Raw genomic sequence first — 26780 nt, forward strand, 5'->3', positions numbered from 1 at the left:
TACATGTCTTAATTCAAAATCTTGACAAATAGGAAGAATCGTATCATCAAGGGAGAGCTAGTGTTGATTATTTTTTCTCTAGAACAAATATCGCTTAAACCCTATATGAACATTCAAGTCTAAGTTACATTGATCAAGAGATAGATCTGTCATTTAAGTGGGGACAAAGACAATTACATTTTTTATCCTCTTAAGACATATTAGTGAAGCAATAAGATCTCACTCAAGTGATATTGCATTGATGATTAATGCATGTTTCGATATAAATACGATAATATTTTTAATATTGTATCTTTCTCAATTTATTTTTATTTTTAAAATTATAATATACATTATAAATTATAAATAAAAATATAATTTATAATGCATTTATTTTATATATGATTAATATAATTATATATTAAAACTATTTATGGTATAAAAGCAAGTATTTATATATAAAATGTACATGTTAATGTGATATCTATTAGGTCTAATGTGAACTGAATGCACGGTCTAGCTATTCAGCATTAGTGGACCAAGAAGTTAGTTTAAAAGATTTAATCAGAAGAGTGGACCAAAGAGTTAGATTATAATTAAGATATTTCAGCTTTAGTGGACAAGTTAGGATATGGTCATGTTTGTAGCAAGTTACATTATGGTGTTCTGGTATAGTAATAAATGTAAATTAAATGAGATTAATAAAACAAAGAATGAATGCAAATTCCACGTGAATAAGAAAGCTATAGCTATCCCAAATTTGACACTAAGGCAGCAAAAAGTTATTTGTCATTTTCATGTTCACAAAATTATATTTTTTATGAGAAAAAAAATCATTTATTACCTACAAATACATAAATTATAACATAAAATCCTTCCTAAAATGATGCAGTTTAAAAAGATTAAGCTAACAAAAGTTTTTATCAATGGCATTTATTGTTCCGGTTAAGAAGGGTAAAATACTACTAAAGAAAAAAATTATCTTATTTTTTCATTTCTAAAATTTTACCAAGATATGAGAAAATCAAAACTTCATCCCTAGTTTCATATTAAATTAGTTATTACTAATAGTCTTGTTTGGTTTAAGAATCAAAATTAAAAATAATTTAAATATATTTTTTCATTAATTATTTGAGAGATTTTTAGAAGATAAAACCGTAAAAAATCTTTATAAACTTCAAAGCAGATAATATTTTAAATATGATGATTAATGTTATCTGAATATATTTAAGATTAGAATAAATTTATGTTTGTTATGAAAATTTTCAATGTATAATCATTTCAAAACAGATAATAAAATTTTTGGAGAGTTCCAACAAAACCAAACAAAAATTAGGAGGAGAAAATGAAAACACATATATGGAAAGTGCTTGGGGGTACCATATATACCTGAGTGTTTTTCTTGATCCCTCCTAATTAATTGTGCTTATTATTAATCATCAAAATGGAAAAAAGCTATTGGTAACCACTATCACTGAAATTTCCTCTTAAATAACAAAGAAATATGCACATTTTCTGGTATGTATCTAATCTTCATCCCTAAACCTAAAAGTGAAGAAAGTTCATAAATATCCACATGTAGATTGGTCCCAACATCCATGGCTGAGGGTTGCCACTAATCAGGGCCACTTTTCTAATCCCTATTTCATAGTTGCAGAGTTTCCTGCACGTGATTTTCTATTTCTAATTTTTGCTTTTTATATAAAAACTAACGTACATTGCAGAACATTAAACCATTTTTATGCTTCAATTTCCTGCACAATGTGATGAATCATGTTATATTGTATTAATCACATCAATTTCAATATGGTAATCCCAAAAGTTTGGCACTTTTGTTTGTACATAATAAAATTTACCTTATTATAATTAATTGCCCAATGATTTACTAAAAGAAATTGTAATTATTAGAGAAAAACAAAGTGCTTGAATCGTGACACTTCGACTATTATTATAATTTTGAGTAAAAAAGTTGACCCTAACATAATATCATGTTTTATTTATTAATTATCATTGTAATTTTTACTTTTTAATAATAAAACTGTTTAATTAATATTTAAAATTGGAGATGAAATACTCATTGCAGACTAAAATAGGTATGAAATAAAAATTCCAAATCGTTGAGTATAAACCTGAACATACACGAAACACAAATTTCATAAAATGAGAACAAAAACTGAAGATAAAAATAAAGAATAATTTTTCACTTGATGATAACATAATCACACATATGTCTATCTCTGACATCACTGATAAAAAACATGCAGCATTGGTGGCATCACTGCACCAAATATCAAACTTCATTTCATCTAATCTTTAACATCATATTTAAAACTATATTAATACAATATTTTATTAACATAAAAGACTTTTCATATTTACTCCTGAATAAATGTTAAATAGCAAAAGTTCAGCCTTTGAGGTTGTTTATGTGATAGGAAAGGAAATGTGGTAATAGCACTAAGCATGCAGTTTTGCACACAGACACCATTAAAGGCAACCAAATCCTCCTCTTTTTTTTTTTTATCCATAACACCTTCGAGGCATCACAATAAATAAATAACAGAAAAACAAAAACGTTAATGCGGAACTGAGACAAGGACAACACCAAACTGCCATACCAAACCTTTGTCAACACACTTCGGAGTTTCCTTCAGTCGTTTTCCAAAGCACACACTGTGTCTCACTTTCTTCACAACATGGAAAGTAAGACTCTTGCACCACAACGCACCACACATATATATACATAAATATAACATAATATCATAACATTACATAGTCAAAAAACCTCATCGAAACCACAAGATCAAAAAATTGAACATGGCTTCTTGCATGTGGCTGAAGAGTGCCAGTGGTGGTGGCAGTGGGAAGAAGCCGCCGCCGAGGGACGTGCCGCCGGGGCACTTGGCGGTGATGGTGGGAGAAGAAGCAAAGAGAAGGTTTGTGATAAGGGCTGATTACCTTAACCATCCCTTGCTTCAAAAACTTTTAGACCAATATGAAGGTTATGGCTTCAACAAGAGTGGTCCTCTTGCTATACCTTGTGATGAGTACCTTTTCCAAGATATTATTCAGGCCCTTCGAGAGGGATCATCCTCTCCCCATGTGCCCCTCAAGAAGCTCCATTTCAAGGACTCTGTGCCCTTACTTCAGGACAATCATCATGGCAGAGGGAGCAGCAGCAGCAGCAACTAAATGCATTTTCATTAAGTATAGTATTTATATATTGATGTGCTTGTAGCAGTTTACGGGGAACAAGTGTTAACTCTTTCATTTCCTGCATTTGCTCACCTTCACTATTAGTTCTCAATAACCACAACCATGTTATTTATCTTCACAGATGATTTCACAAGTTATTCTCCAATGATTTCCGTATATGCTATGTGAGTTATTTGTATTTATCCAAGATTTCTCCTTGTACTTTCTTCATAGCAGAAAAAATGGATAAGTTGAGTAGCTAAAGCTCGATCATTCTCACAATTCAGAAACAAAAGTTATGACAGGTTCTTGGAAATATCCAACAATGTCTTTGCAGTTATCAAATTTGACCTTACTTTCTCGAAACTAAGACTTTTTTTGCACGTACTTGACACGTTACTATGATGCACGTGTTTATATTTCTCCTTTTTTATACATGATATGTGTGATATTTGATGATGCACGTATACATCCAAATTACGGTTCGATATAGTAGAATTAGTGATAGTCTTTATGCCGAAAAAGGAAAAAGGAAGAAGGAAAACCACCAGCAAATTCCTAAATGATGACAGAAATCATTAATTGATCGACAGTTGACTCAAAGCACGAATTTGGATACTTCAAATCGGCCAAATTATTGTATTATATCCTCACCAGATGTCCAAAACGTCAAGAAAATTACTTCTGAAAGAATCAGCACTCCTTTTGGTCAAGAAAATAATATTTCAGATATTTTTAACCGTCTTGCTGTGAACTTGTGATTCATAATTGTTATTTAATCGAACAATAAATGTATTTTAAGTTGATTGTGACGAGCTAAATGATTAATTGCAATTTTCTAGCACGAGTCAACAAGAATTCAAACCCACCAACAAACCTATAAGAGCCTACAGATAGGTTAGTGTTCATGTGAGCTCATAAACCATTATTCTTGTTCTTGAAAAACAGAAGCATATGGCAACTACACTCTTCAAGCTTTAAAGCCAATAATAGGAAACAAGATTGATGTTAAAGTAATACATAAAATTAATTTACAGCATTTCTTTAATATAAAATAAACATTTTATTTTACTTGATTTTGTCTATATTCAGACAACCATCAATGTGAAATGGGGTTGCAACTTGAGTGTGCTTCTGCCTTCTATCGCTCGGTAAATGAATCCAATAAATGGTTTCTGTCCGAAAGAAAATTGGTTGAGAATATGAAACTTCATTTCTCATAGTCTTAGACTCTTGGATTCCTCTGCAGAGAATCTACCAAAAATATGAAAATTTAGCAAACTCCATGTTTTCTCAACAATGCCACATGACAAACTGCAAAACACTTCCTTAGAGGCTCTTCCACGTTCTTCCAGAAGTGTTGCATTGGTGAAGAGCTCAAGGAGAGCCTTTTCAAGCTCCGGTTTACCAGAAACCTAGAAGAAAACGACCACAGAGAACACTAAGAACATTTTATGCTGAAGAACAATGTTGATTAATTATGAGTTGTCACCTCACCTGAAGAACTGACAAAGGATTTGATCGTTGCATTTCCAGTACCATGTGGGAGAAATGCCCAACGTGACAACCTGAAATAAATTATGAGTTCCAAATACACATAATATGCTGAGATTTGAGAATTGCATTAACATGCACCTGTCAGAACAGCACATCCAGCTGCAGCAGCTTCTGAGATGTTATGGCCAGATAAACCAGGAAGTAATGAACCCCCAATCACAGCTATTGGTGTTAATGTGTACAATTGTCTTAATTCACCTACCATAGAAGATGGATGACAGTGAGTATCATGATGATGTCCCTATTAACCCTAATCATTCTAATCCTAGAAGGTACCCATTTTCTAATAATTAGTAAAGGCCTGTTAAACTCAGCAGCTCTAGAAATTCTCTGGTCTCAATTCTCAGCAAAAGTATATTTTCATGCATGACGCATTTCATGTCAGTCAAGAAAAGAAGTTGTACCCAATGTGTCTACCACATAAATGTTAGTTCCGGGCTTAAACTTCTCACATTGAGACCTCAAAATCACATTTTGTCCTTCTTTCTCCAATTTCTGCACTAAATCAAACAGAAATACCATGAATTTCAGAGATGGTAGAAACGTAAAAGTGCTTAGAATTCAGAATAATTTTTGAATGAGTATCATTTTTGTTGAATGCAAATTACTCTAAAAGGAGATGTATAGACTGATTGTCATTTGATACGAGCACATCCATACGTAAACACAATAATTTTGGTAATTCGTTAACCTATATTTAAGATTCTCTTCACTTCAAAAAAACAAGCCAAGGAAAAAAATTCTAAGAAAACCTCTTGAAAATGAAAGTTACATTTCTCAATGTACGAAAGCCCAAAAACACTAACACGTGTTTGGGCTGGCAGTAGGGACTGGTGCCTTGCAAACTAGTGAACAACGGTTTGAGTTTCTGCCAGGCAGGGGAGTTACTAACATTTAGTATCTGTTAGTAACTGGATCAAAACACCCAAAACTGGGGTGGTAACTTTTCCGCATTATTCTTCAACTGCTTCCTTTCCTATAGTTCTACGAGTCAACTTCCTCCCTTGATTCCTTTATAAATCCTCCTAAAAATCACTCAATTGTTTCCTTCTATAAATCATTGATTGCTGCACACGAAATCTGTTACATTAAGTATTCAATTCCCCTCTGCCATTTCCTAATATACATCTTATTAGGTGGTTTCGTTAACAGTATCAGACTGTCTTGGTTACAAGTTCTTCCTGTGGGAGATAGCCATTGAACCAAAAGAACATGTTTTCAAAGGATATAGGATAAAAGCTTACTCTGGCAATCTCTCTTCCTTGTTGTAGATGCCGAGGGACAATAATAGTCAGTATGTTAGGTTGTTGCTGCATAAGGGCAAAGTGAACACCTAATATTACTGCAGAGAAAGGAATCAAATCTAGACATATTAAAGAAAAGAGTATAAAATTAAGGAGTGTGGCAAACTAATTTCATCTAATTATAAAGTATTCTTGAAACTAATAAGTAGGACAATATGTAAAAGACAAGAAACATACATTCTAGCACTAGAAACTTAAAAAAAAAAAATCAATTGCATGAATCTAATAATCAAACAAAATGAGACAAAAACAATAACATATCATATTTCTTTGAATTGCCAATTTAGGGGAAAAAAAGGAAAATAGAATGTGCTATGTTAGAAAAAAAATATATGTAACTTGGCCAACATTTACAAAACATAAAATGTTAACATCTTTACTGACTGTGCAATAAATCTCAGAACAATTAAACCACCTACATTGTGTCAATTTTCTCATATTATTGGCTTCCCTTTTTTTCATGTTAAGCAAACTAATCAGGTGGCTCCAAGCAACAAACATAAAATGTTTGTTAGAAAAAGACTTTTTCATAACTCAAGGCCAGCATTGTCAAAACATAAAATGTTAACATCTTTACTGAGTAGTGTACACCAAATCTCCGAACAATCAAACCACCTACATTGTGTCAATTGCTTCCCTCCCATTTTTTTTTTATGTTAAGCAAACTAATCAGGTGGATCCAAAGAACAAATAAGTATTTGCAAAATAATGCCAGAGGTATAGAAGATGGAACTGACTTTCTTCTTCTCCCCTATGAATGGAAGAAGCCATCCAAACCTGCTTTTCAGTAAGCTGTACTCTGAGATTTTCTATATTATTTCGGCCTCTTTCGTTGACTCCAAAATCTTCTATTACTGAATGAAAAGAATGATAAGATGAGCTTAGTACAGAGCACTTTATCACTTCGAAAATTCAACATTCCAAGAAGAACCAAGAACAAAAAATTTTCAGTTTCTATAACTACATTTGTAAACATAGCGGCAACAACATGGCTGTGAGCTAAACAGCTACTTTTGTTTTAAAAGAACAGCTACTTTCATTTAGTTTAAATATTAAGTAAATAAAAGAAATGGCATACCATATTTTAAATCACCAGAAAAGTTAATGATATAAGGAGGGGCCTGTAGCAGCTGTAACCGGATACCCTGCTCTGTACTCTATGACATTCAAAATATTCAATGGTGGCATAATAAAAGACTTGAACTACTGAGAAGGTAAAAAGATCCAGGAGATCGTACCAACGGGACAATCAATGAAAACTTTGATAACATCAATGAAATTAATGGTAGAAGCACTGATCCTGACCAATATTTAAAGGACTTCTCAGACATCCGAGCATTTAAAAGCGCCAGTGTTATCTGATGCAAGTAATGTGTTATAACATGTTAGAATCAATATAATCAATTGATATGACGCACGTCCAACACACATAAATGAAGCAGATGTATGAACAAAGAAATTAAATGGCTTACCATTTAAAATTAAAAAGGTCAGCCTCAACTATTGCTAGCTTATGTACTACATTATCTTGTTTCAGTTCAGATGCATGAAGTGAACATTCGACTATCTTTCCCTCCCTTACATGCTCTAAAGATGGATGTAGTTCACAAACTAATGAGAAAGAATGACTTACACCATTTCTAGAAGCATCCATGATAAGATTTGGCCAGAGTTCACTTTCCATTAGCACAATAGCGTTTGGTTTCCAATAATCAAGGAAAGAATGGATGGAAGTAGGGGTATCAACAGGCGAAAACTGCCAAATTTGAAAGTTTCAGCAAACCAAAACAATTGTGTTAAGCGTCATCTAAAATTCAAAAAATGTAGGCCACCCATAACTGAAAAATATGTTAAGCCTCCGTTCAAACTGATAAAGAAATGGTAAGTAAATAACAAGCAAGCTAGAATACAAAAGTCAACCCAGAATTCCATTTCAAGGGTATGTGTGCGTGCTTGATCATTTATCCTGAAGCAAGATATACGGCCCTAAGAGCCTAGAGATCGGTTGAAAACATGATAACAAATTCAGTTTTAAACAACCATTGAAGAAATAAATTGCCTTAAGAAACAAAAACATTTCTCTTTTTCAATTCTTTTCAGAAATAAATTTATTTTGGAAAAGATGCATAGCTATTGCCAATCCGCGTTTTCAAAAATTAAGAAATGACTGCACCATCCTTATGAGTTGTATGCCCACCAATTAACACAAAAACCAGTAATTTCTCATTATAAGAAATAACAGCACGTCATCCTCATAACTACAAGATTTACTGCTGAAAAATGATCAGACTCAGTAAAGGCAACAGTTTTATGCAATAGCTTTCCTGCATGAGCGCATCACGAAAATGACCTAGGCAATAAACCTAATTGAGGAATGCCAATGAGTAATAATACATTTTTTGATACACCAATTTATTGCCTGCTAGTGACAAAAACACAAGAGCCTTCTTATTTAACTAGTGTAGGTAAAGTAAAGGTTATATGTTAAAATAGTATTTTAGGCATTTCTTAACTTATTTTGAGAAAAGATGCAAGCGGATAGAGAAATTACTCAATCAACACACCTGCAAAATTATTTCACTCGGAAGCGACTTGCTTAGTACTTCACTGCGTTAAACCAAAAACGAAAAAATAAGAACAACGTCACAAATGAGTTCAATAGTGTCTGATTCTCTTTTCAGAAAAAGGATTCGGAAAACATATAAACCGTTTGAACTTTGAACTACAGCTTCTAGTGTTCAGAAATTCGGAGCAAGGAATTATAGTGCGAATTTGAGAGTCTTACAAAGCAGACATAGTGGTGATGGTCAAGAGCACGTTCAAATGAGGCATTTTTCGAATGCAGTGTTTGATTACGGGAATGGCGATCATTCCTTCGCCTAAGGAAACGGCATGGAACCAGAGGAGTGGGCCCGGTCGCCGAGGCTGAGAAGGGTGGCCGAGGCGCTCCGGCCACCGGTGAGGGTGTTCTAGGCCGAGAAACCTGCGCCACCGCAGGTGGAGGCGGATTAACGGCGAGACGCCGTAGCTCAGGGCTCTGTATAGCTTGTACACCACCAACCCCTTCTTCATCGTTCAATTCTCTTCCGCGCCACCTTCTGCCACTTCACACCAGAGTGTGAGCCCGCCCAACCACCACCCACCTCCGTATGGGCCTACTGCCCCAATTACAAATAAAGTGGGCCTTCTCTTGTGGGCCGTTCAATCGAAAATGACAACTACACTTTTCTAATATGTCTTTAAAAAAAATAACTGATTTGATGACTGAGAAATTTAATCAATTTAAATTTAATAATTAATTTTTATTCAAATCATAATATTTAGGCTTATTTATAATTTTTGATCCCTATGTTTTTTCAAAATTTGTCATTTTAGTCCTAGACTTTTCTATTCAATTTTGGCCATTTCATTTTGCTAAATGCATAATTTTGGCCCTACTTTTTTTTACGCCACCGTTACACCATACGTTGAATTGGTTGAGAAATAGAAAACTAAATTAATAGATACTTTAATTCATTGAATTGTAAAAAATAATTTTCAAGAATTGTATTATTAATTTTCTTATTATTTTTCTTCAACTGGTTTACTACATTTTTTCCTTCTCGTTTAATATGACACAACTATATTAAAAAATAAACTCATTGATCTCAAATTCGTATGTTAAATGCTTACAAAGACAATTCATTAATAATCTATACTTAAAAAATGAAGCTTCTCAGGAACCGGGCCATGGCAAGCATTCCATGAAAGGAAACATTTAACAAGAAATATTTTTATACATACTATAAGATTACCCAATCAAATTTTAAACTTATGTTAATATGTAAAGTGATAAATGCACTAGGTTGAACAATATGCAACAAAATTAAAGATATCTTCCATGATTTATTGAAGTAAATATTTTATTGTGTGTGAAATCAAGAATTTGTTGCTTTGTGCAATGTAGCGATGTAACATCCTTGTGATGTTATCTTGTTATTATTGACATGCATGAAATAATTTTTTAGAACTTTTACTATGATAATATATGCTTTGTTTTGTTCAAGATATTGGATATATGCTATGATAATATTTGCTTGGTTATGTGTTTAAATAAAATAAAAAACCTTAATTTTCATGGTTTGGATTTTTAGTAAATTTGTATTTGAAGTGATTTTTATTTCAATTTCTGAAAATGTTTTTTTATTGATAGAGATTATCTAAGTAGTTCTTCAATAAAATTCGAGATTTATATGTAGTATGCATCATAAGCGGAACGTTAACCCTTACTTAAATACTCAAAACACCATCAAAATAAGTGATCAAGACTATGTCTCAATTATTTAGCTAGTTTTTGTTCTTTTACGTTCTTTCGATTATTAGTTTGTACCTTAAAATTTGTCACATTGTTTTGCATGAGAAGACTCTCTTACTTATATGAATTAAAATTCACCTGCTCTAATTTTACAATAGATTAATAATATTAAAGCATTCTTTTTACTTAAAAAATTATGGTAATGAATATAAATCATAATTGAAATGGTTTATAAAAATTTATTTTTATTACGATAGTGTGTTAAATATTTATGTATTTATATTTATATCTTTTAATAAAATTAATAAGTAATTATGTTTTTTAAAAAAATATACTTGAATAAAAACAAATGACCGGTCGGTCTAGTTAATAAAAAATATAATGTAATTAATCTTATTTTTAGTTAATAAATTAACTTTTGATTGTAATTACATTATTTTACTTAAACAACAAGTAAAGGCAACAAAAAATTATATCATTCTATAATAAATTGAGTATATTTAAATGATTTTGTTTATTTAATCAGTGGTATAAAAGCTCATGGTTCCTCTTGGTAATCAGCTTAGATCGTTGTGACAACAACATAACATAACTACATTATAATCAAAATAACAATTTAGGTTAGAACTGTCAAAATAAGTTGGAACCCACGACTCAACTCGGCTCACCACGGGTTCGGGTCGGGTTAGGTTGAAATTTTTTTACAAATTTCAATACGGGTTGATTTTTGACCCGGCTCATCCGGGTTGAACCCGTGTCGGGTTGGCTCACCAACCTGCAGATAAAAGGGTTACACAAGTGTTTTTTATTAAGTTGGGTTTTACATTTGGGTCATGTTAGGTTTTTTTTTTAACTAACACATAAATAATTTGTATTTTTTTTTATTTCGGTTTGTATTTGGATTGTATTAAAGTTTATTTAGATTTTAATTAGAATTATAATTTAGTTTTGATTTAAAATAAAATAAAAAAAAATTGTATTTTTTTAATTAAGTGAACCCATGAGCCAACCTGTTTAACCTGCTAACCCGTGGTGGGTCGGGCTGGGTTCGATTTTTTTGGCTCGCTAAAATCACTTATGCGGGTTGGGTTCAAGTCACATTTATGTAATCTCTCCCTTATAAAACTCCTCTCAAAAATAGACTCATATGTGATATCAAAGTCGAAGGTTCGTCTTGGTGATTGGCTTAGACCGTTGTGATAATAATAACAAGACAATAACACCACAACCATAATGACAACTATTTAAGTGAAAGTCACATGTACTTGAAGGAGAATATATTATATGAAATGGACTTACTCTTGAGGGAAAGATTGTTAAAAATAATTCAAGTATGCATCTAAGTCCCACATTGGATAGAAATGACAAATTTAAACACCATATAAGAAAAAAAAAGACTCATAAACCCAGAGCCTTGAGGTATTAGATTAAAAGTGGTGCCAAGTGACCTATTTACTTACTTTGTAATTAATGGAAGCCTATAATAGTTTCATAAAGGAGAATTGGACATAGATGAAGCTTTGAGGAAGACTTATAAATCTTTTGTATTATTCTTATTCATTAGATGACTTATAACAAGATCTTGTTTTTAAGTTTGCTTTAGGTCTCTCACATCCTTCAGCCACTTCTATCAACATGTTAGTTGGATAATGAAAACTACATTCCATGTCACATGAATAAAAAACCCTTACCTAGACATATTTGGATAGATGAGTTAAAATACAAGTATTAGATAAATGTATATTCTAGAAATGCTCTCGTGTATAATATTTGAGGATAAATATTGTAAGGTACACACTATTAAAGGTGTTAAAGAGATGTGGAACATTCTTGCCATCTCCTGTTAACGATCCATTGAAGTCAAGAGAAACAATCTTATTCTCTTGTCTTGCCACTACAACTTGTTTAGTATGAAAGATGGTGAAAACATCATGTTCAATTAGTTTCAAACCGTCCTAAATGAGTTAGACTCATTAGGAAAAAACTAAGAGAGATATCATGATGTTGAAAAAAGCCTTTGAAGTTTTCCTAAAACACGAAGACCACATGTAAGCTACAACTTGATACGCACCATTACATTCTAGATTAATAAAGTACATAAGCATTCTCCTATCAGAATTAGAAAATTTGTCAAATGCGTAACAATTGCTAACTAGGAATTGAACTCGTGACCTTGACTCTAATACCAATTGTAGGATTGAGCACTTACCACTAGGCCAAAAGTTATAGCTATTAGTTAGGGTGCAACTCCTTTTATTTAAGAACGTAACAACCCAAGTGTCATGGTTCGATTATGACTTGACCCACTTAGCCTCCACCACAAAACAATTGATGCCACCTGCAACAATCTCCGCCTTAGAAATTGTGCTACAAGGAATCCCATTCTTGAATTGTGACATGATCCACATGACTTCTGCCATGGGATAATTGTGCAACCTGCAACAATATGACATTATATTCATTTAACATTCCAACCTTTTTTGCATGTAAAGTGATTTGTATGTTCTTTCTTACATGTTGTTGGGCGTTTGTAGCTCTTGCAGCTGTTGAAGGCATCAACAAAATTCAGAGAAATAAATTGTTTGTGTTGTCCATACAACAACTACTGGACTATGACATAATAATTAATCGAGGACACAAAAGTGAACTACCTTTATATTCTTTTGAGTATGTCCTCAATAATTTAGGCATAACAACCCAAAAGAATTATCCTTACATAGGAATAAGGAGAATCTATGATAAATGCAAGGTACATGGCCAAACCTTTTTTTCAAACTTTTCTTCTAATCATAATAACTTGATAAACTTAAGATTTCAAAAAATAAATAAATAAATTGTGTAGACGAAGAAATAATCATGTCTATTGATGACTTTAAGACAATTCATCCGTTTAATGAAAATGCGTTGCTTAAGACGATTGCCAACCGTCCTGTTTGTACATCTATATATACTTTTTCAAAGGTTTGTTAACACTGAATCAAAAATCCTAATGTGATTTAAAAAAAAATTGCAGGGGTGATAAGTTCGAATTCTTTCATATATCTAAATCATTTAATAACAATATTACAATTGTCTAAACAACCAGATGAAATTGACTGCAAGTTAAATTAGACTTAAAGTTATTTTTAAAAAAATATTTCTTTAGAAGAAACTAGTAAATATTCTCAAAGTACACAAAGTTGTGTTACAACAAGACATTCATAAAAAAAAAGTAAAATAATTAGTATGAAGCAATTGTAAAAATTTATGAAGATATCAAAATATTATTGACCCTTTCCTTTGATTAAAGTCACAAGCTTGTAAACACTCAACTTTATTATACTAACGTGATATGAAATTTAAGACTAAAGTGGTAAATAAGACTTTAGGCATAAATTAAAAATTAGAATTTTAAAAATTAAAACATAAATAAATTACTTTAGCAGAAACTTTATAGAATCTTTCATTAATAAAATAAAAATATAAAAAATTTTCAAAACGTATCCACACAAAATAAAAAAAATAAAAAATTATAATATAATATGATACAGATTGGAGATGATATTACCACATCAACATCATTAAATATTAGATTTCCAACCGTGTCTGTTGTGTTGTGTGTCATGCGTTCATCCAAGTCTAAGTTGAGGTACAGTGTAACAGTGGTTTTATTTTGTTTGGTGCGATTCAACTGCGATGATTCAGTATTCGCAAAACATTTGCACATTTGACAATATTGGGTTTTGACCTAACAACGGTAGCTAAATGCAACTCAGAATCAGGTTGATGTGATTCTCTGCTTATTGACACATGAAAAGTGTTATCATACTTCTGGGAAGACGCTACATTAGAAAATGATAACTGTACACAATAGGTAACATTCACATTGGCAATGTTCTGTGGCCTAAAAACATCTATTGTACAACTCATTCTTTTTTAAACGATCACTACTAAAAACTCTAGACCCTGCAGATTCCCGTGCCGCTCTCAAGCGAGCCTCTCCATGAATCCTGCACACATAGTGAAGACCAACAAGGAGTTCAACCATTGCAGCTTCAGCTTTTGCTTGGTCTGCAAAGTAAAGAGTTTGCACAAGCAAAACGTTTGCTTTGCAACCAGATTGCTCCCTCTCGAAATTCCTCTCAGAATACCACTTTATCATGTTATGTGCCAGAGGAGCCAACCATTCCAATATATGTGAAACCACCAAACTCCATTCCACTGCAACACCAGTTTCATGAAAAGAAGCACGCGTGCTCTTTGCATACCACTTAAGCTTACTCCTCAGAGCGCTTCTTATAGTGGCTGGTAACATGTCATACAAATCATCTCTTGTTTCATGATCAATGAGGTGTGGTGCTGATGCCATCTTCTCTATCAGCACAATCACATTTGCGTAATGAAGAGCTAAAGCTGCAAAACCAAGGGTACATTCACCTGCCCTTAACCGATCCTTCATATATAGCTTAAAATAAATTCTTCTTCTGCATCTCAGAGATTTTTTATCCTCAATGTTCTTCACATTACTTGTCATACAAGTCTTTGCCACAGGAGAATTATTTTCAACTGACATGCAACCTATGAATGGCCCAATATTTTTGAACTGCTTGCTTTCTGAATGAAGCACTACTTGATGCTTTTTCTTCTTTCTATTGCTCTTGTTCTTGGTTTTGTTCACTTCAAACCCTTGCTTGCTGTTGCTCTCAAAACGTTGTGAACTGAATCCTCGTGAATCAGTCTTAGAAGAATGCATAAGAGAAGAGAAGGAATGGCTGCGAGTAAGGGATTCATTTTCCTGGTTTTCCATAGGTATAGGACTATGCCCAAAGACAAGGATGATTCTCTCAAGAATTGTGAACAATGATCTTGCCAATAACCGGACCACATAGTCATGACTTCTGTTCCACGGAGACATGTCTCTCAGAGTTTTCACTTGCTGTCGCTGCCACATGACCCTCTTGTGAAACTCAAGCAGTTTCAGTTTCCCCCCATGAAGCTGGCGATTCGCCTTCATTCTCCTGAAAGTTTGTTCTCTCTCAGCTAATACCTCAAGCTCTTGTGACAGTAGTGACATAGCAGCAACAAATCTATCCATTTTCTTCACTTTCCTCTCCATCTTTTTCCATGCATATTCCCACCCAGACCAATGAACATAATGTTGAGCAGGGTTGTGAAGAAAATGTTCATAACCATGATACCCTGGATCCTTGCACCTTTTACTCAACCTGGCCACAGACCAAGCGAGAGACTCAAAGTTATTGAGTATCTCACTCAATGCCAGTTCCATCAAGAAATCTTCATCATCAGACACCAGCATTTTCACCCCAACCGATTTCACTATCCATTCCTTCGTAATCATTATCTCCCTGTTACTCAAAGAATGCCATAAACTAACCACCTTAGACATCAAACCAGCAACCTCAAACGCCAAAATCCCAATCACTTCCTTGCCATCTGATGCACTCTTGCGTGAGACTGGTAACAGACCACTGAGCCATCTCCCATTCACTGCTTCACCCACCATAGTTCTAATTAGCACCCTCAACGGTCAACAGATACCCCTATCCTGTTTAGACTTTATCAAACACAAAAACACTAGTTATCAACTCAAAACCCGTTGAAGACACCAAATTGGCATATAATCACTAAATAACTAGTGACCAACAGCAACAAGTTTTAGTCTTCGAGAAGAAAGTTTCTGATATTTCAAAATTTGAGTTCAAACTCGGTGTAACTCAATCATGTAAGTTAACAAGTGAATTCTGATGAATATACAACTTTCACTACAGTAAAAACAAAGGATTTCCAACGGCTCACAAAACTCAACCAATGATTCAAAACACACGTGAAGAAAGATATTAGAAACATACCCTCAACAAGTCCGAAGCAGCATTGAGTTCAATGAGAAAAAAACTGAACCTCGCCAAGGATAACAGTGGAACATATTCTAAGCTGAAATAACGCAGCTAAAACCATAATGAATGGATGGTAGAGGTACCAGAAAAGGATAAGAAAATGGACAAAGGATAAAGCGAAAGAAAAAGACAATGACATAGAGAAAGAGAGAGAGAGAGAGTGGAAAACCGATCAAACCGAGGTAAGAAAAGAACAAGGGTGTCTGTGTAATTGGGAAACGTGACGTTACTGTGACAATTCAGTGGTTTATTACGTCTGGTAATTGCTTGTTCAAAAGAGTGTCTGTGTGTGATGATGCGGCTTGTGAGCCTTTTGGGGTGTTGGAGTGTAGCGAAGAACTTCGTGAACATTTAGAATTTTGGTTCAACGCGGCTACTAGTTGGAGTGAGTACGTTTTTGTTGTCGTTGTTTCATTGTTCCTGGGACAGAAAGGGAACTTTAAGGAGCATATGCTGCGTTGGATCAATCGTTTGTGATATGCTAAGCCTCGGATTGGGAAACTCTTTTGGATTTAGTGTATATTCAACTTTGCAGAGAATTGGCCACAATGCAATGCCATTAAATAAATTTACTAATATTAGAGTATTAATGATCCAACAGCTACGTTAAGTACTCTAATTGTTTTACCCCTCATATTTTGCAAATTCTTATTTGTTCAAAATGAAAATAACTCCAGATATTTGATTATAAGCAAATGAAGTTTATCATATATGGCTGCAAAATATAACACCTAATTAACAGTAGCAATAAACTGCACACTTGATTTCATAATGGGTGGATTATTGGTGCTATCTTTGTATTATTGAATTAATAAATTTAATAAAGAGATTAGAGTATATATGTTCTTTTTGGAAATTTGTCGGATTGATCCGAGACCGATTTGTATCTGAGTTCTTGATCGTCAAGTAAATTGTGAGTATAATGATAAAGAATAAATATTGAATTAGATTAGTTAATGTGATGGGAGGTATTTATAAACCTTCCTGAATCGTTATGAATCGTTAGAATGACAACAAATAAAATAAATTTAAAATACAATTATATATATATATATATATATATATATATATATATATATATATATATATATATATATATATATATATATATATATATATATATATATATCATACTTATTAAACCATTAAACCATTTTAGTATTTAGACCGGTACGATATCATTATCATTATAATTATAATTATTATAAGTTGTAACGTTTATGGAATATAATATATAATGATATATGAATTTGATAGGTTAATGTCGAATTCGTGAAGACACTAAATTGTATTTCTTAAATATAATGAATAATTAAATTTCATGACATTATTAAACATTATATAAGTTATTAAATCTAATAAACTGTTCGAAAAGTTCCTCTATAAAAAATCTAATAAATATATATATATATATATATATATATATATATATATATATATATATATAGTGACGGATCTTGACCAAAATTTTTGGGGAAGCTAAAATAATATACTTAAAATTTATATATTTAATATTACTGTTACTAATTCAATAAAAATGAATATATAATTTAGTATAGCTATAACTATAAAAGAAATTACATATATCTAAAGATTATCCATCATTTTTTTTATATTCTAGAACTTATAACTACATTTTTCAGCTATTATTTTTCCAATATAAATAACCATATTATCTACAAAATATTTATTTTGCCTTTTATTAATGTGCACATATCGATTTAAAAGTCATCACAAACATTTCATTTCATTGTTATGCGATGAGTAATGATATTGTCCTTTTTTATCTTCACTTTTCTTTTATTAATTTAAAAAAATGAATTTATTCTTTTATTTTTCATCAATATACCTATTTAAAAAACAAATTTAATACTAATTTTTTTATCATAATCTGATCAAACATTAAGAGACATTACTACGAAAAATTATGATAATCAATTACACTTAAAAATTGTCTATAAAAAATCACATAATACATTACTTACTCTTCTATATTCATAAAAAATAAATAATATACAAAATGTCATAAGATAAAAAATAATGCTAAATATTAAACAGCTATTTCATTACCAAGTGAGACAAGAGAAAGTTACCTTCTTTTTTCTTTAAAGATGAAAGAAAAGATTAAAAATGAGGATAAAAATAATGAGTTTCTGTTTAACTTTTTTTTTTTCTTAAGTAATAAAAATAATTAGGTAAAAGTGAGAGATGAGTACAACATATGAAAAACTCATAAGAGATAAAATGAAAATTATCTTAATAATTTCTTTTCTTTATTATATTTAATTTTATATTTTATTATTTATTAACATTAAATATTATACTTTAAAAAAAATACATAACTTAATTTTTATTAAATATTTAATATATTATTATCTAACTTAAAAAGATAAACATCATTTAAAAAATTTAATAATATAAATATAAATTAAAAAATTTTAAACATGTAATTTAAAAAAAATTGAAAGAATAAAAAAAATTGAAAAATATTTGGAGCCGTGCTCCCGCCAACTTCTAAAGAGCTCCGCCACAATAAATATATATATATATATATATATGCATATATATATATGCATATATATATATATATATATGCATATATATATATATATATATATGCATATATATATATATATATATGCGTATATATATATGCATATATATATATGCATATATATATATATATATATATGCATATATATATATATATATATATATATATATATATATATATATATATGCATGCATATATATATATATATATATATATATATACTAGCGTAAACACAGGTGCTATCGCGCATGTGTGTACGTATTTTTTGAATTATATTAATAATTGATGATATTGTAATGTTATTAAGTTAATAAATAAAATAAAACTATATTTATAAAAGATAAAGTGAAATATATGGAGAAAATATGAGAAAAATAATTGTTGATAAGTAAATAATTGTTAAATTTTATAAAAGTAACCATTAATTTTAAAATTTTTAATAAATAATTAAATTGTAAAGGGTAAAGTTAGAATTATGAAATGTGCACACAAAAGAGAGAATTCCCTTTATATATATATATATATATATATATATATATATATATATATATATATATATATATATATATAGACTAGCTGAATATACTAATATTAATATTATTCTATCGAATATGAATATGTTCGAATAGAAAGTTACAAATTGTTTTTTTTTTAGTAATAGTCTTAGTAATGAGATCTATTCGATCAAAAATAGTATTAATATTATTAGTATCTGTAGGAATATTAGGGCTATACGGACTCGAACCGTAGACCTTCTCGGTAAAACAGATCAAACTAATTATTATCTAAATGATTTAAATTGTTTTCAAAACCCAACATGCATTTTTTTTTTTTTTGCATTGAGCTTTTTCATTAACTGATAAAAATATTAGTTAGTCCACCATCTTTTTTTTTTTACAATAAAGAATAAAGAGATGATTCCCTATGCTCTTCTTTTTTATTTGTATAACAATCAAAGAGCACTACCAAAGTGTTTCAAAGAAGGATTATCTTGACGTAGGTCTGCTTCTGGCCTAGATCAACTTAAGTTAAATGGACTCTTTATCCACCTACTAAAATTAAAATAGAAGATAAGAAATGACACTTCATACACCTTAAAGTTCATAAAATAGGAAGAAAAGATAATCTTTTTTAGGTCCCTATACCCTTTACGTTTAGCATTGACGAGAAATGGGTATTCACCTTATCAATATCTCAAATCAATTATGGATTCGATTTTATGGCTAAACCCTTTGTCAGGCTAGTGTTCTCTTGTTTTGTTCCTTAAAATGGAGTAAGACACTGATTTCTTACTATAAGATAAACTTTTTTAATTACAAGATGAACTCCTCTGAAAAAAAGCATTGGCGCTCGTGTAAACGAGGTGCTCTACCTAACTGAGCTACAACCCTTGTGTTTTTTATACATATTTTATCATAGTATGAAGATAATTGCTTGTCAAGATGAATATTACATGATCGAATCCCTTGAACGGGTGTTGGTATTGCTTATCAGTAATTTTACATTTATAATCAATTAATCTGATAGATGGGTACTCTTCTTTTTTTTTTTTTGAGGAGGAGTCCTAAATTATCTACTTAACTCAGTGGTTAGAGTATTGCTTTCATACGGCGGGAGTCATTGGTTCAAATCCAATAGTAGGTAAGGTATAGTTATAACTTATTAGATACCTTTGACTGTGGTATCTAATAAGCTTTTCTACTTACTTTTTTCTTCTGACTGTTTCTTTTTTCTTTTTATTGTTTTCGGATATTGGGACGCATCAATTTCAACTTGTTATGAAATAACATTGATAGCCTCTACTCGTGTTCTAGCTTGTCTAAGAGCTAGATTTGCCTCAATTGTTTGTCTCTTGCCTTCAGCCTTATTCAAATTAGTTTCTGCTATTTCAAGAGTTTGCTGTGCTTCTTGTGGATCAATGTCACTACCCTTTTCTGCATCATTTACTAAAACAGTTATCTCATTATTATTTATTCTAGCAAACCCCCCATCAGAGCCATTGTTAACCATTGGTCTTTAAGACGTATTCTCAAAATACCTATATCGACAGCTAAGGCAATAGGCGCATGATTAGGTAATACTCCAATTTGTCCGCTATTAGTAAGTAAAATGATTTCCTTCACTTCTGAATCCCAAACAATTCGATTGGGGGTCAATACACAAAGATTTAAAGTCATTTCTTCAAATTGCTCTCCGTTTCTAAGTTCGTAGCCTTCGCAGTAGCTTCATTGATATTACCTACCAAATAAAAGGCTTGTTCAGGAAGACCGTCTAATTCTCCAGAAAGAATCAAATTAAACCCTCTAATTGTTTCTACTAGACCAACATATTTTCCAGCCGAACCGGTAAAAACTTCTACTACGAAAAAAGGTTGTGATAAGAAACGCTCAATTTTTCGTGCTCTTGCTACGGTTAAGCGATCTTCTTCGGATAATTCGTCCAAGCCAAGGATAGCTATAATGTCTTGAAGTTCTTTGTAACGTTGTAAAGTTTGTTTAACTCGTTGCGCAGTCTCATAATGTTCTTCACCAACGATTCAAGGTTGGAGCATAGTTGAGGTTGAATCTAAAGGATCTACTGCTGGATAGATACCTTTGGCGGCTAATCCTCTTGATAGTACAGTAGTAACATCTAAATGTGCAAATGTCGTAGCAGGAGCAGGGTCAGTTAAATCGTCGGCAGGTACATAAACTGCTTGAATAGAAGTTATGGACCCTTCTTTGGTAGAAGTGATTCTTTCTTGTAAAGAACCCATTTCAGTACTAAGAGTGGGTTGATAACCCACAGCAGAGGGCATTCGACCCAATAAGGCAGATACTTCAGATCCTGCTTGAACGAAGCGGAAGATATTGTCGATAAATAGAAGTACATCTTGCTCATTGACATCTCGAAAATATTCCGCCATAGTTAGGGCAGTTAAACCAACTCTCATACGAGCTCCGGGTGGTTCATTCATTTGACCATATACTAAAGCTACTTTGGATTCTGCAATATTTTGTTCATTAATTACTCCAGATTCTTTCATTTCCATATAAAGATCATTTCCTTCGCGAGTACGCTCACCTACTCCGCCAAATACAGATACACCTCCATGAGCTTTGGCAATGTTATTGATCAATTCCATAATAAGTACTATTTTACCCACTCCAGCTCCACCGAAAAGTCCTATTTTTCCTCCACGACGATAAGGAGCTAAAAGATCTACTACTTTTATTCCTGTTTCAAAAATAGATAATTTTGTATCTAATTGTATAAAGGTAGGCGCAAATCTATGAATGGGAGATGTTGTACGAGTATCTACAGGACCTAAATTATCAATCGGCTCTCCAAGCACGTTGAAAATTCGTCCTAGAGTTGCTTCGCCTACTAGAACACTTAGGGGAGTTCCTGTGTCAATAACTTCCATTCCTCTCATTAGACCATCTGTAGCACTCATAGCTACAGCCCTAACTCGATTATTTCCTAATAATTGTTGTACTTCACAAGTCACATTAATTTGTTGACCAACAGTATCTCGACCCTTAACTACCAGAGCATTGTAAATATTAGGCATCTTCCCCAGGGGAAAGGCTACATCTAGTACCGAACCAATTATTTGGTCAATATGTCCTAGATTTTTTTTTTCAATCGAAGAAACTTCAGGACCGGAAGTAGGAGGATTTATTCGCATATCAAAAGCCAATTTTTTTTTTCAAAAAAGTTTTTAAATAAAAAAGAAATGTTCAATAAGAAAGCAAGTTGATCGGTTAATTCAAAAAGAAATAAGAAATGGGAGTTAGTACTCCATTTTTTTGGTACTATTCCATCAATCCTCTTTAACTGTTTACTTACTTATTCAAATTCAATTATTGAATTCTTAAGCTTACTGCAGTTATTTTGAAAATTTCAATTGGATAAAATCTTTCGAAAGTCTTTTCTTTTTTTCTATCATTCTAGAAAATATCATTTATATTCTGTATGGAATTCGAACCTGTACCTTAATTTAGAATTCATTTTTTGTATCATTGGCTTTCGTATTTCCTCAGTAGACAATTTTTTAGACTTACCCTCTGTTTCCCTATTTTTTGACCTCTTTTTTTATTTTCCAGGGAGAAAGCTGCCTATTTTTACATCTAGGATTTACATAGACAACATATATCACTGTCAAGATTAAGAATAAATTATTATTATTATTTAGATTAGATCTTTCGATTTCAAAATTCAAAAATAAGATCAAATTGAAAAAAAAAAAGATTGGGTTGCGCCATACATAGAAAAGAGTATACAATAATGATGTATTTGACAAATCAAATACCATCGTTTAATTTAATAATAACATAACGAACCTTTGGGATTAATTGATAATAGTAGTTGATTTTTGTAAAAGATTTCATTAACTCCTAAGTCATATCGAGTAGACCTTATTGTTTCAAGAATTCTTAATTCAAGAGTTGTAGGGAGGGATTTATGTCACCACAAACAGAGACTAAAGCAAGTGTTGGGTTCAAAGCTGGTGTTAAAGATTATAAATTGAATTATTATACTCCTGAGTATGAAACCAAAGATATTGATATCTTGGCAGCATTTCGAGTAACTCCTCAACCTGGAGTTCCACCTGAAGAAGCAGGTGCTATCACATCAAACCTGTTGCTGGGGAAGAAAATCAATATATTGCTTACGTAGCTTATCCTTTAGACCTTTTTGAAGAAGGTTCTGTTACTAACATGTTTACTTCTATTGTCGGTAATGTATTTGGGTTCAAGACACTGCGTGCTCTACGTCTGGAGGATTTGCGAATCCCAACCGCTTATATTAAAACTTTCCAAGGTCCGCCTCACGGCATCCAAGTTGAGAGAGATAAATTGAACAAGTATGGTCGTCCCCTATTAGGATGTACTATTAAACCTAAATTGGGGTTATCCGCTAAGAATTATGGTAGAGTTGTTTATGAATGTCTTCGTGGGGGACTTGATTTTACCAAAGATGATGAAAATGTGAATTCCCAACCATTTATGCGTTGGAGAGACCGTTTCTTATTTTGTGCTGAAGCGATTTTTAAATCACAGGCTGAAACAGGTGAAATCAAAGGGCATTACTTGAATGCAACTGCGGGTACATGCGAAGAAATGATGAAAAGAGCTGTATTTGCCAGAGAATTAGGCGTTCCTATCGTAATGCATGATTATTTAACAGGGGGATTCACTGCAAATACTAGCTTGGCTCATTATTGCCGAGAGAATGGTCTACTTCTTCATATACATCGTGCAATGCATGCAGTTATCGACATACAAAAGAATCATGGTATGCACTTTCGTGTATTAGCTAAAGCATTACGTTTGTCTGGTGGAGATCATGTTCACTCCGGTACCGTAGTAGGTAAACTTGAAGGGGAAAGAGATATCACTTTAGGTTTTGTTGACTTACTGCGTGATGATTTTGTTGAAAAAGATCGAAGTCGTGGTATTTATTTCACTCAGGATTGGGTTTCTCTACCAGGTGTTCTGCCTGTTGCTTCGGAAGGTATTCACATTTGGCATATGTCTGCTCTGACCGAAATCTTTGGAGATGATTCTGTACTTCAATTTGGCGGAGGAACTTTAGGACACCCTTGGGGAAATGCACCAGGTGCTGTAGCTAATCGAGTAGCTCTTGAAGCCTGTGTGAAGACTCGAAATGAAGGACGTGATCTTGCTCGTGAAGGTAATGAAATTATCCGTGTATATATATATATATATATATATATATATATATATATATATATATATATATATATATATATATATATATATATATATATATATATATATATATATATATATATATATATATATATATATATATATATATATATATATATATATATATATATATATATATATATATATATATATATATATATATATATATATATATATATATATATATATATATACACACGAGTTTCCGTATGGATTTTCGCTTGTTGAACATGCTTTAATATTTTTTTAATCTTCAATTTGCTTCGTTACTTCAAATTTTAAATTGTTATTTTTTTTGTTCCTTTTAATTTAAAAATAAATTTGTTTTAAACTATGCGTTCATACACCTTATACCTAGACATTGTCAAAACTATTAATTTGAAAGACAAAAAAAGTGTTTTTAAGTATTTGATGATAAAATACTGAAGTAAAATATCATATAAACAACTTATAATTATTAATCATAAAAGTAAAATATTTAATATCATATTGAATTAAAATAATTATTTCTCGAATTACAAAGACTATAAATAATACTTTCTGAATTGGAAATCATAAACAAACTTATCCTGTAACATCCCGTTTTCATAGTTTTTAAACTATTAAACAAAACATTTAAGTTTTAATAGTTCAGAAGCAATGATGACGTAGGCCAGTATAATATAATACAGTCATCCTCAAAATAACCATACATACCGCCTACACTAAACAAAGGGTTACAAAACACCCTAAGCATCTACTATAGGAACATGTAACTACTACTGCTGGAAAAACGTCCTATAAACCCATTCAACGCCTGTCTAGGAAGGGTGTATCTTTGCCTGCATTTTTATCTGCTCACGCCATTCAATAAGGACGATCATAGCAAAAGTAGGAGACACATAGAACACAATAGAAACTAGAAGGGTAAGCTAACTTGAACAAAGAGCAAATCATGCAATTTTCATACTAAGACAGAAAACAGAATTTTATTACACAATCGATTAAATCATCAGATTAATCCTGACCACAACACCACACATCATTCTAGACTCGATATCCGGATTATGTAAGTGGCATTGGAGCTCTTGGTGACTTGCACTTGAGATGGTTCCTAAACTCTGCAGAGTTTTAGGCACAAGAGGTATTCACCCAACCACTCTCAAGGTAAATCCCATCACCTCTATGATGGATCGGAATCATAGACCAGGACCTCCTGCTACTCCCCCCGACGTAATCCATCATACTCTACTTGAGTCTTAATGGTTACTAGGAGCGTCAGGATGCCACCAATTTGAGTCTTCATGCCCTTACATTCATTAAAACCACACTCCTTAGGATTCCCCTTGAAACCCTATCTCCAACATGTTCTTAATCATACCAATTTCACACTCAATTCCATCACATTGACTATCATGCATAAGAATTACATACAGAACCAGCCATTATCAGATTCATGCAAGTAGTACAACATCAATTAGTCAAAAACAATGAAAGGAACAAACTTCTGCAGGGAATCTCGCTTAGGCTAGAGAGTCTCGCCTAAGCTAGATAGGTTGTCTCGCTTAGGCGGGCTACTCTCGCTTGGGCGAGACCCCTTACAGTGGCAAAAATAAAATCCTAGGCGAACTCTCGCTCAGGCCAAACTGGCTCGCCTAGACGAGAAGTTATCTCGCTCAGGCGACTCCAACTCGCCTAGGCGAGATTTCGTGCAGTAGCAGAGGTGATCCTCTGGTATTTTCGCTCAGGCGAGAGCTGCTCGCCTAGGCAAAAATACCAGGATTCCTCATCTGTTCTACACATGCATCCTCGCCCAGAATCATCCCATACTCAAAAATCACACACAAACAGGTCCAAGCACCAATTAAACACAGAACAAACAATTCTACCACTCAAGAACACATCTCCTACGAAAATTGAGCTAAAAGTCAGCTTCCCTTACCTAGTTAATGGAGAACGCCTTGGATGAGAGCAACGTAGAGAGGAAGGGCAGAATTCTTTTAATTTAACCTAGCAATTCCATCATTCCGACATGGATGAGGGAGGAACACTCAGTTAGACTCAGAATAGAAGCAAGATTTCTTGATGAAATCTGGAATTGGACCTCAAAACGAAATTGGAGCTTACCTGGAGGAAGAAAGGCTAGAGATGGAGGTAGCTTGAGGATTTGTCGAGGTCACTTCTCTAGCATCTGATTCAGAAGCAGAAGAAATTTGGTTAAGTGTGAAGGTAGCAGTGTAGGGGATGATGGTGAAGTAGAGAGAGTGGAGAGTTCAGTGTTGGAATGAGGGGAAGAAAGAGACTGAA

General features: G+C 32.4%; 3 protein-coding genes across 5 annotated transcripts; 1 reads left to right on the plus strand and 2 right to left on the minus strand.

Moving 5' to 3' along the window:
- Positions 1-2728: 2728 nt before the first annotated feature.
- LOC114192818 (auxin-induced protein 15A-like) lies at positions 2729-3400 on the plus strand. Its single transcript, XM_028082638.2, has one exon. It carries the CDS (start codon positions 2797-2799, stop codon positions 3169-3171), a length of 375 nt encoding a protein of 124 aa, XP_027938439.2. The 5' UTR covers positions 2729-2796; the 3' UTR covers positions 3172-3400.
- Positions 3401-4127: 727 nt separating this feature from the next.
- KDTA (KDO transferase A) lies at positions 4128-9180 on the minus strand. 2 transcript variants are annotated; one of them, XM_028079668.2, is made up of 11 exons: positions 8821-9180; positions 8600-8642; positions 7669-7791; positions 7274-7393; positions 7114-7192; positions 6813-6889; positions 5976-6041; positions 5136-5226; positions 4810-4929; positions 4672-4742; positions 4128-4589 (listed from the first exon to the last, which is right to left on the minus strand). In XM_028079668.2, exons 1-11 carry the CDS (start codon positions 9105-9107, stop codon positions 4392-4394), a joined length of 1275 nt encoding a protein of 424 aa, XP_027935469.1. In that variant the 5' UTR covers positions 9108-9180; the 3' UTR covers positions 4128-4391. The 2 variants fall into 2 exon arrangements, with proteins under 2 accessions (XP_027935469.1, XP_027935468.1); XM_028079667.2 differs by having other exon boundaries at positions 5976-6073; positions 6773-6889.
- A 4946-nt stretch (positions 9181-14126) lies between these two features.
- LOC114190918 (protein PSK SIMULATOR 1-like) lies at positions 14127-16560 on the minus strand. 2 transcript variants are annotated; one of them, XM_085675758.1, is made up of 2 exons: positions 16179-16560; positions 14127-15874 (listed from the first exon to the last, which is right to left on the minus strand). In XM_085675758.1, the coding sequence occupies exon 2, from the start codon at positions 15830-15832 to the stop codon at positions 14213-14215; it is 1620 nt and encodes a 539-aa protein (XP_085531884.1). In that variant the 5' UTR covers positions 15833-15874; positions 16179-16560; the 3' UTR covers positions 14127-14212. The 2 variants fall into 2 exon arrangements, with proteins under 2 accessions (XP_085531884.1, XP_027935797.1); XM_028079996.2 differs by having other exon boundaries at positions 14127-15883; positions 16179-16559.
- Between the last annotated feature and the right edge of the window lie 10220 nt (positions 16561-26780).

Source organism: Vigna unguiculata, chromosome 7, assembly GCF_037176805.1.
Source record: "Vigna unguiculata cultivar grain cowpea cultivar isolate G323 ecotype 2 chromosome 7, ASM3717680v1, whole genome shotgun sequence".
Lineage (NCBI taxonomy): Eukaryota > Viridiplantae > Streptophyta > Magnoliopsida > Fabales > Fabaceae > Vigna > Vigna unguiculata.

What these genes read in the sequence shown, in the direction of transcription:
- LOC114192818 (XM_028082638.2), top strand. Translation starts at nt 2,797, where the DNA reads ATGGCTTCTTGCATGTGGCTGAAGAGTGCCAGTGGTGGTGGCAGTGGG.
- KDTA (XM_028079667.2), bottom strand. Translation starts at nt 9,107, where the DNA reads ATGAAGAAGGGGTTGGTGGTGTACAAGCTATACAGAGCCCTGAGCTAC. An exon ending in TTTCATTGATTGTCCCGTTG is followed by an intron (nt 7,193 to 7,273) that starts GTACGATCTCCT and finishes TGAATGTCATAG; the next exon opens with AGTACAGAGCAGGGTATCCG. An exon ending in TTCTGGTGATTTAAAATATG is followed by an intron (nt 6,890 to 7,113) that starts GTATGCCATTTC and finishes CTTTTCATTCAG; the next exon opens with TAATAGAAGATTTTGGAGTC.
- LOC114190918 (XM_085675758.1), bottom strand. Translation starts at nt 15,832, where the DNA reads ATGGTGGGTGAAGCAGTGAATGGGAGATGGCTCAGTGGTCTGTTACCA.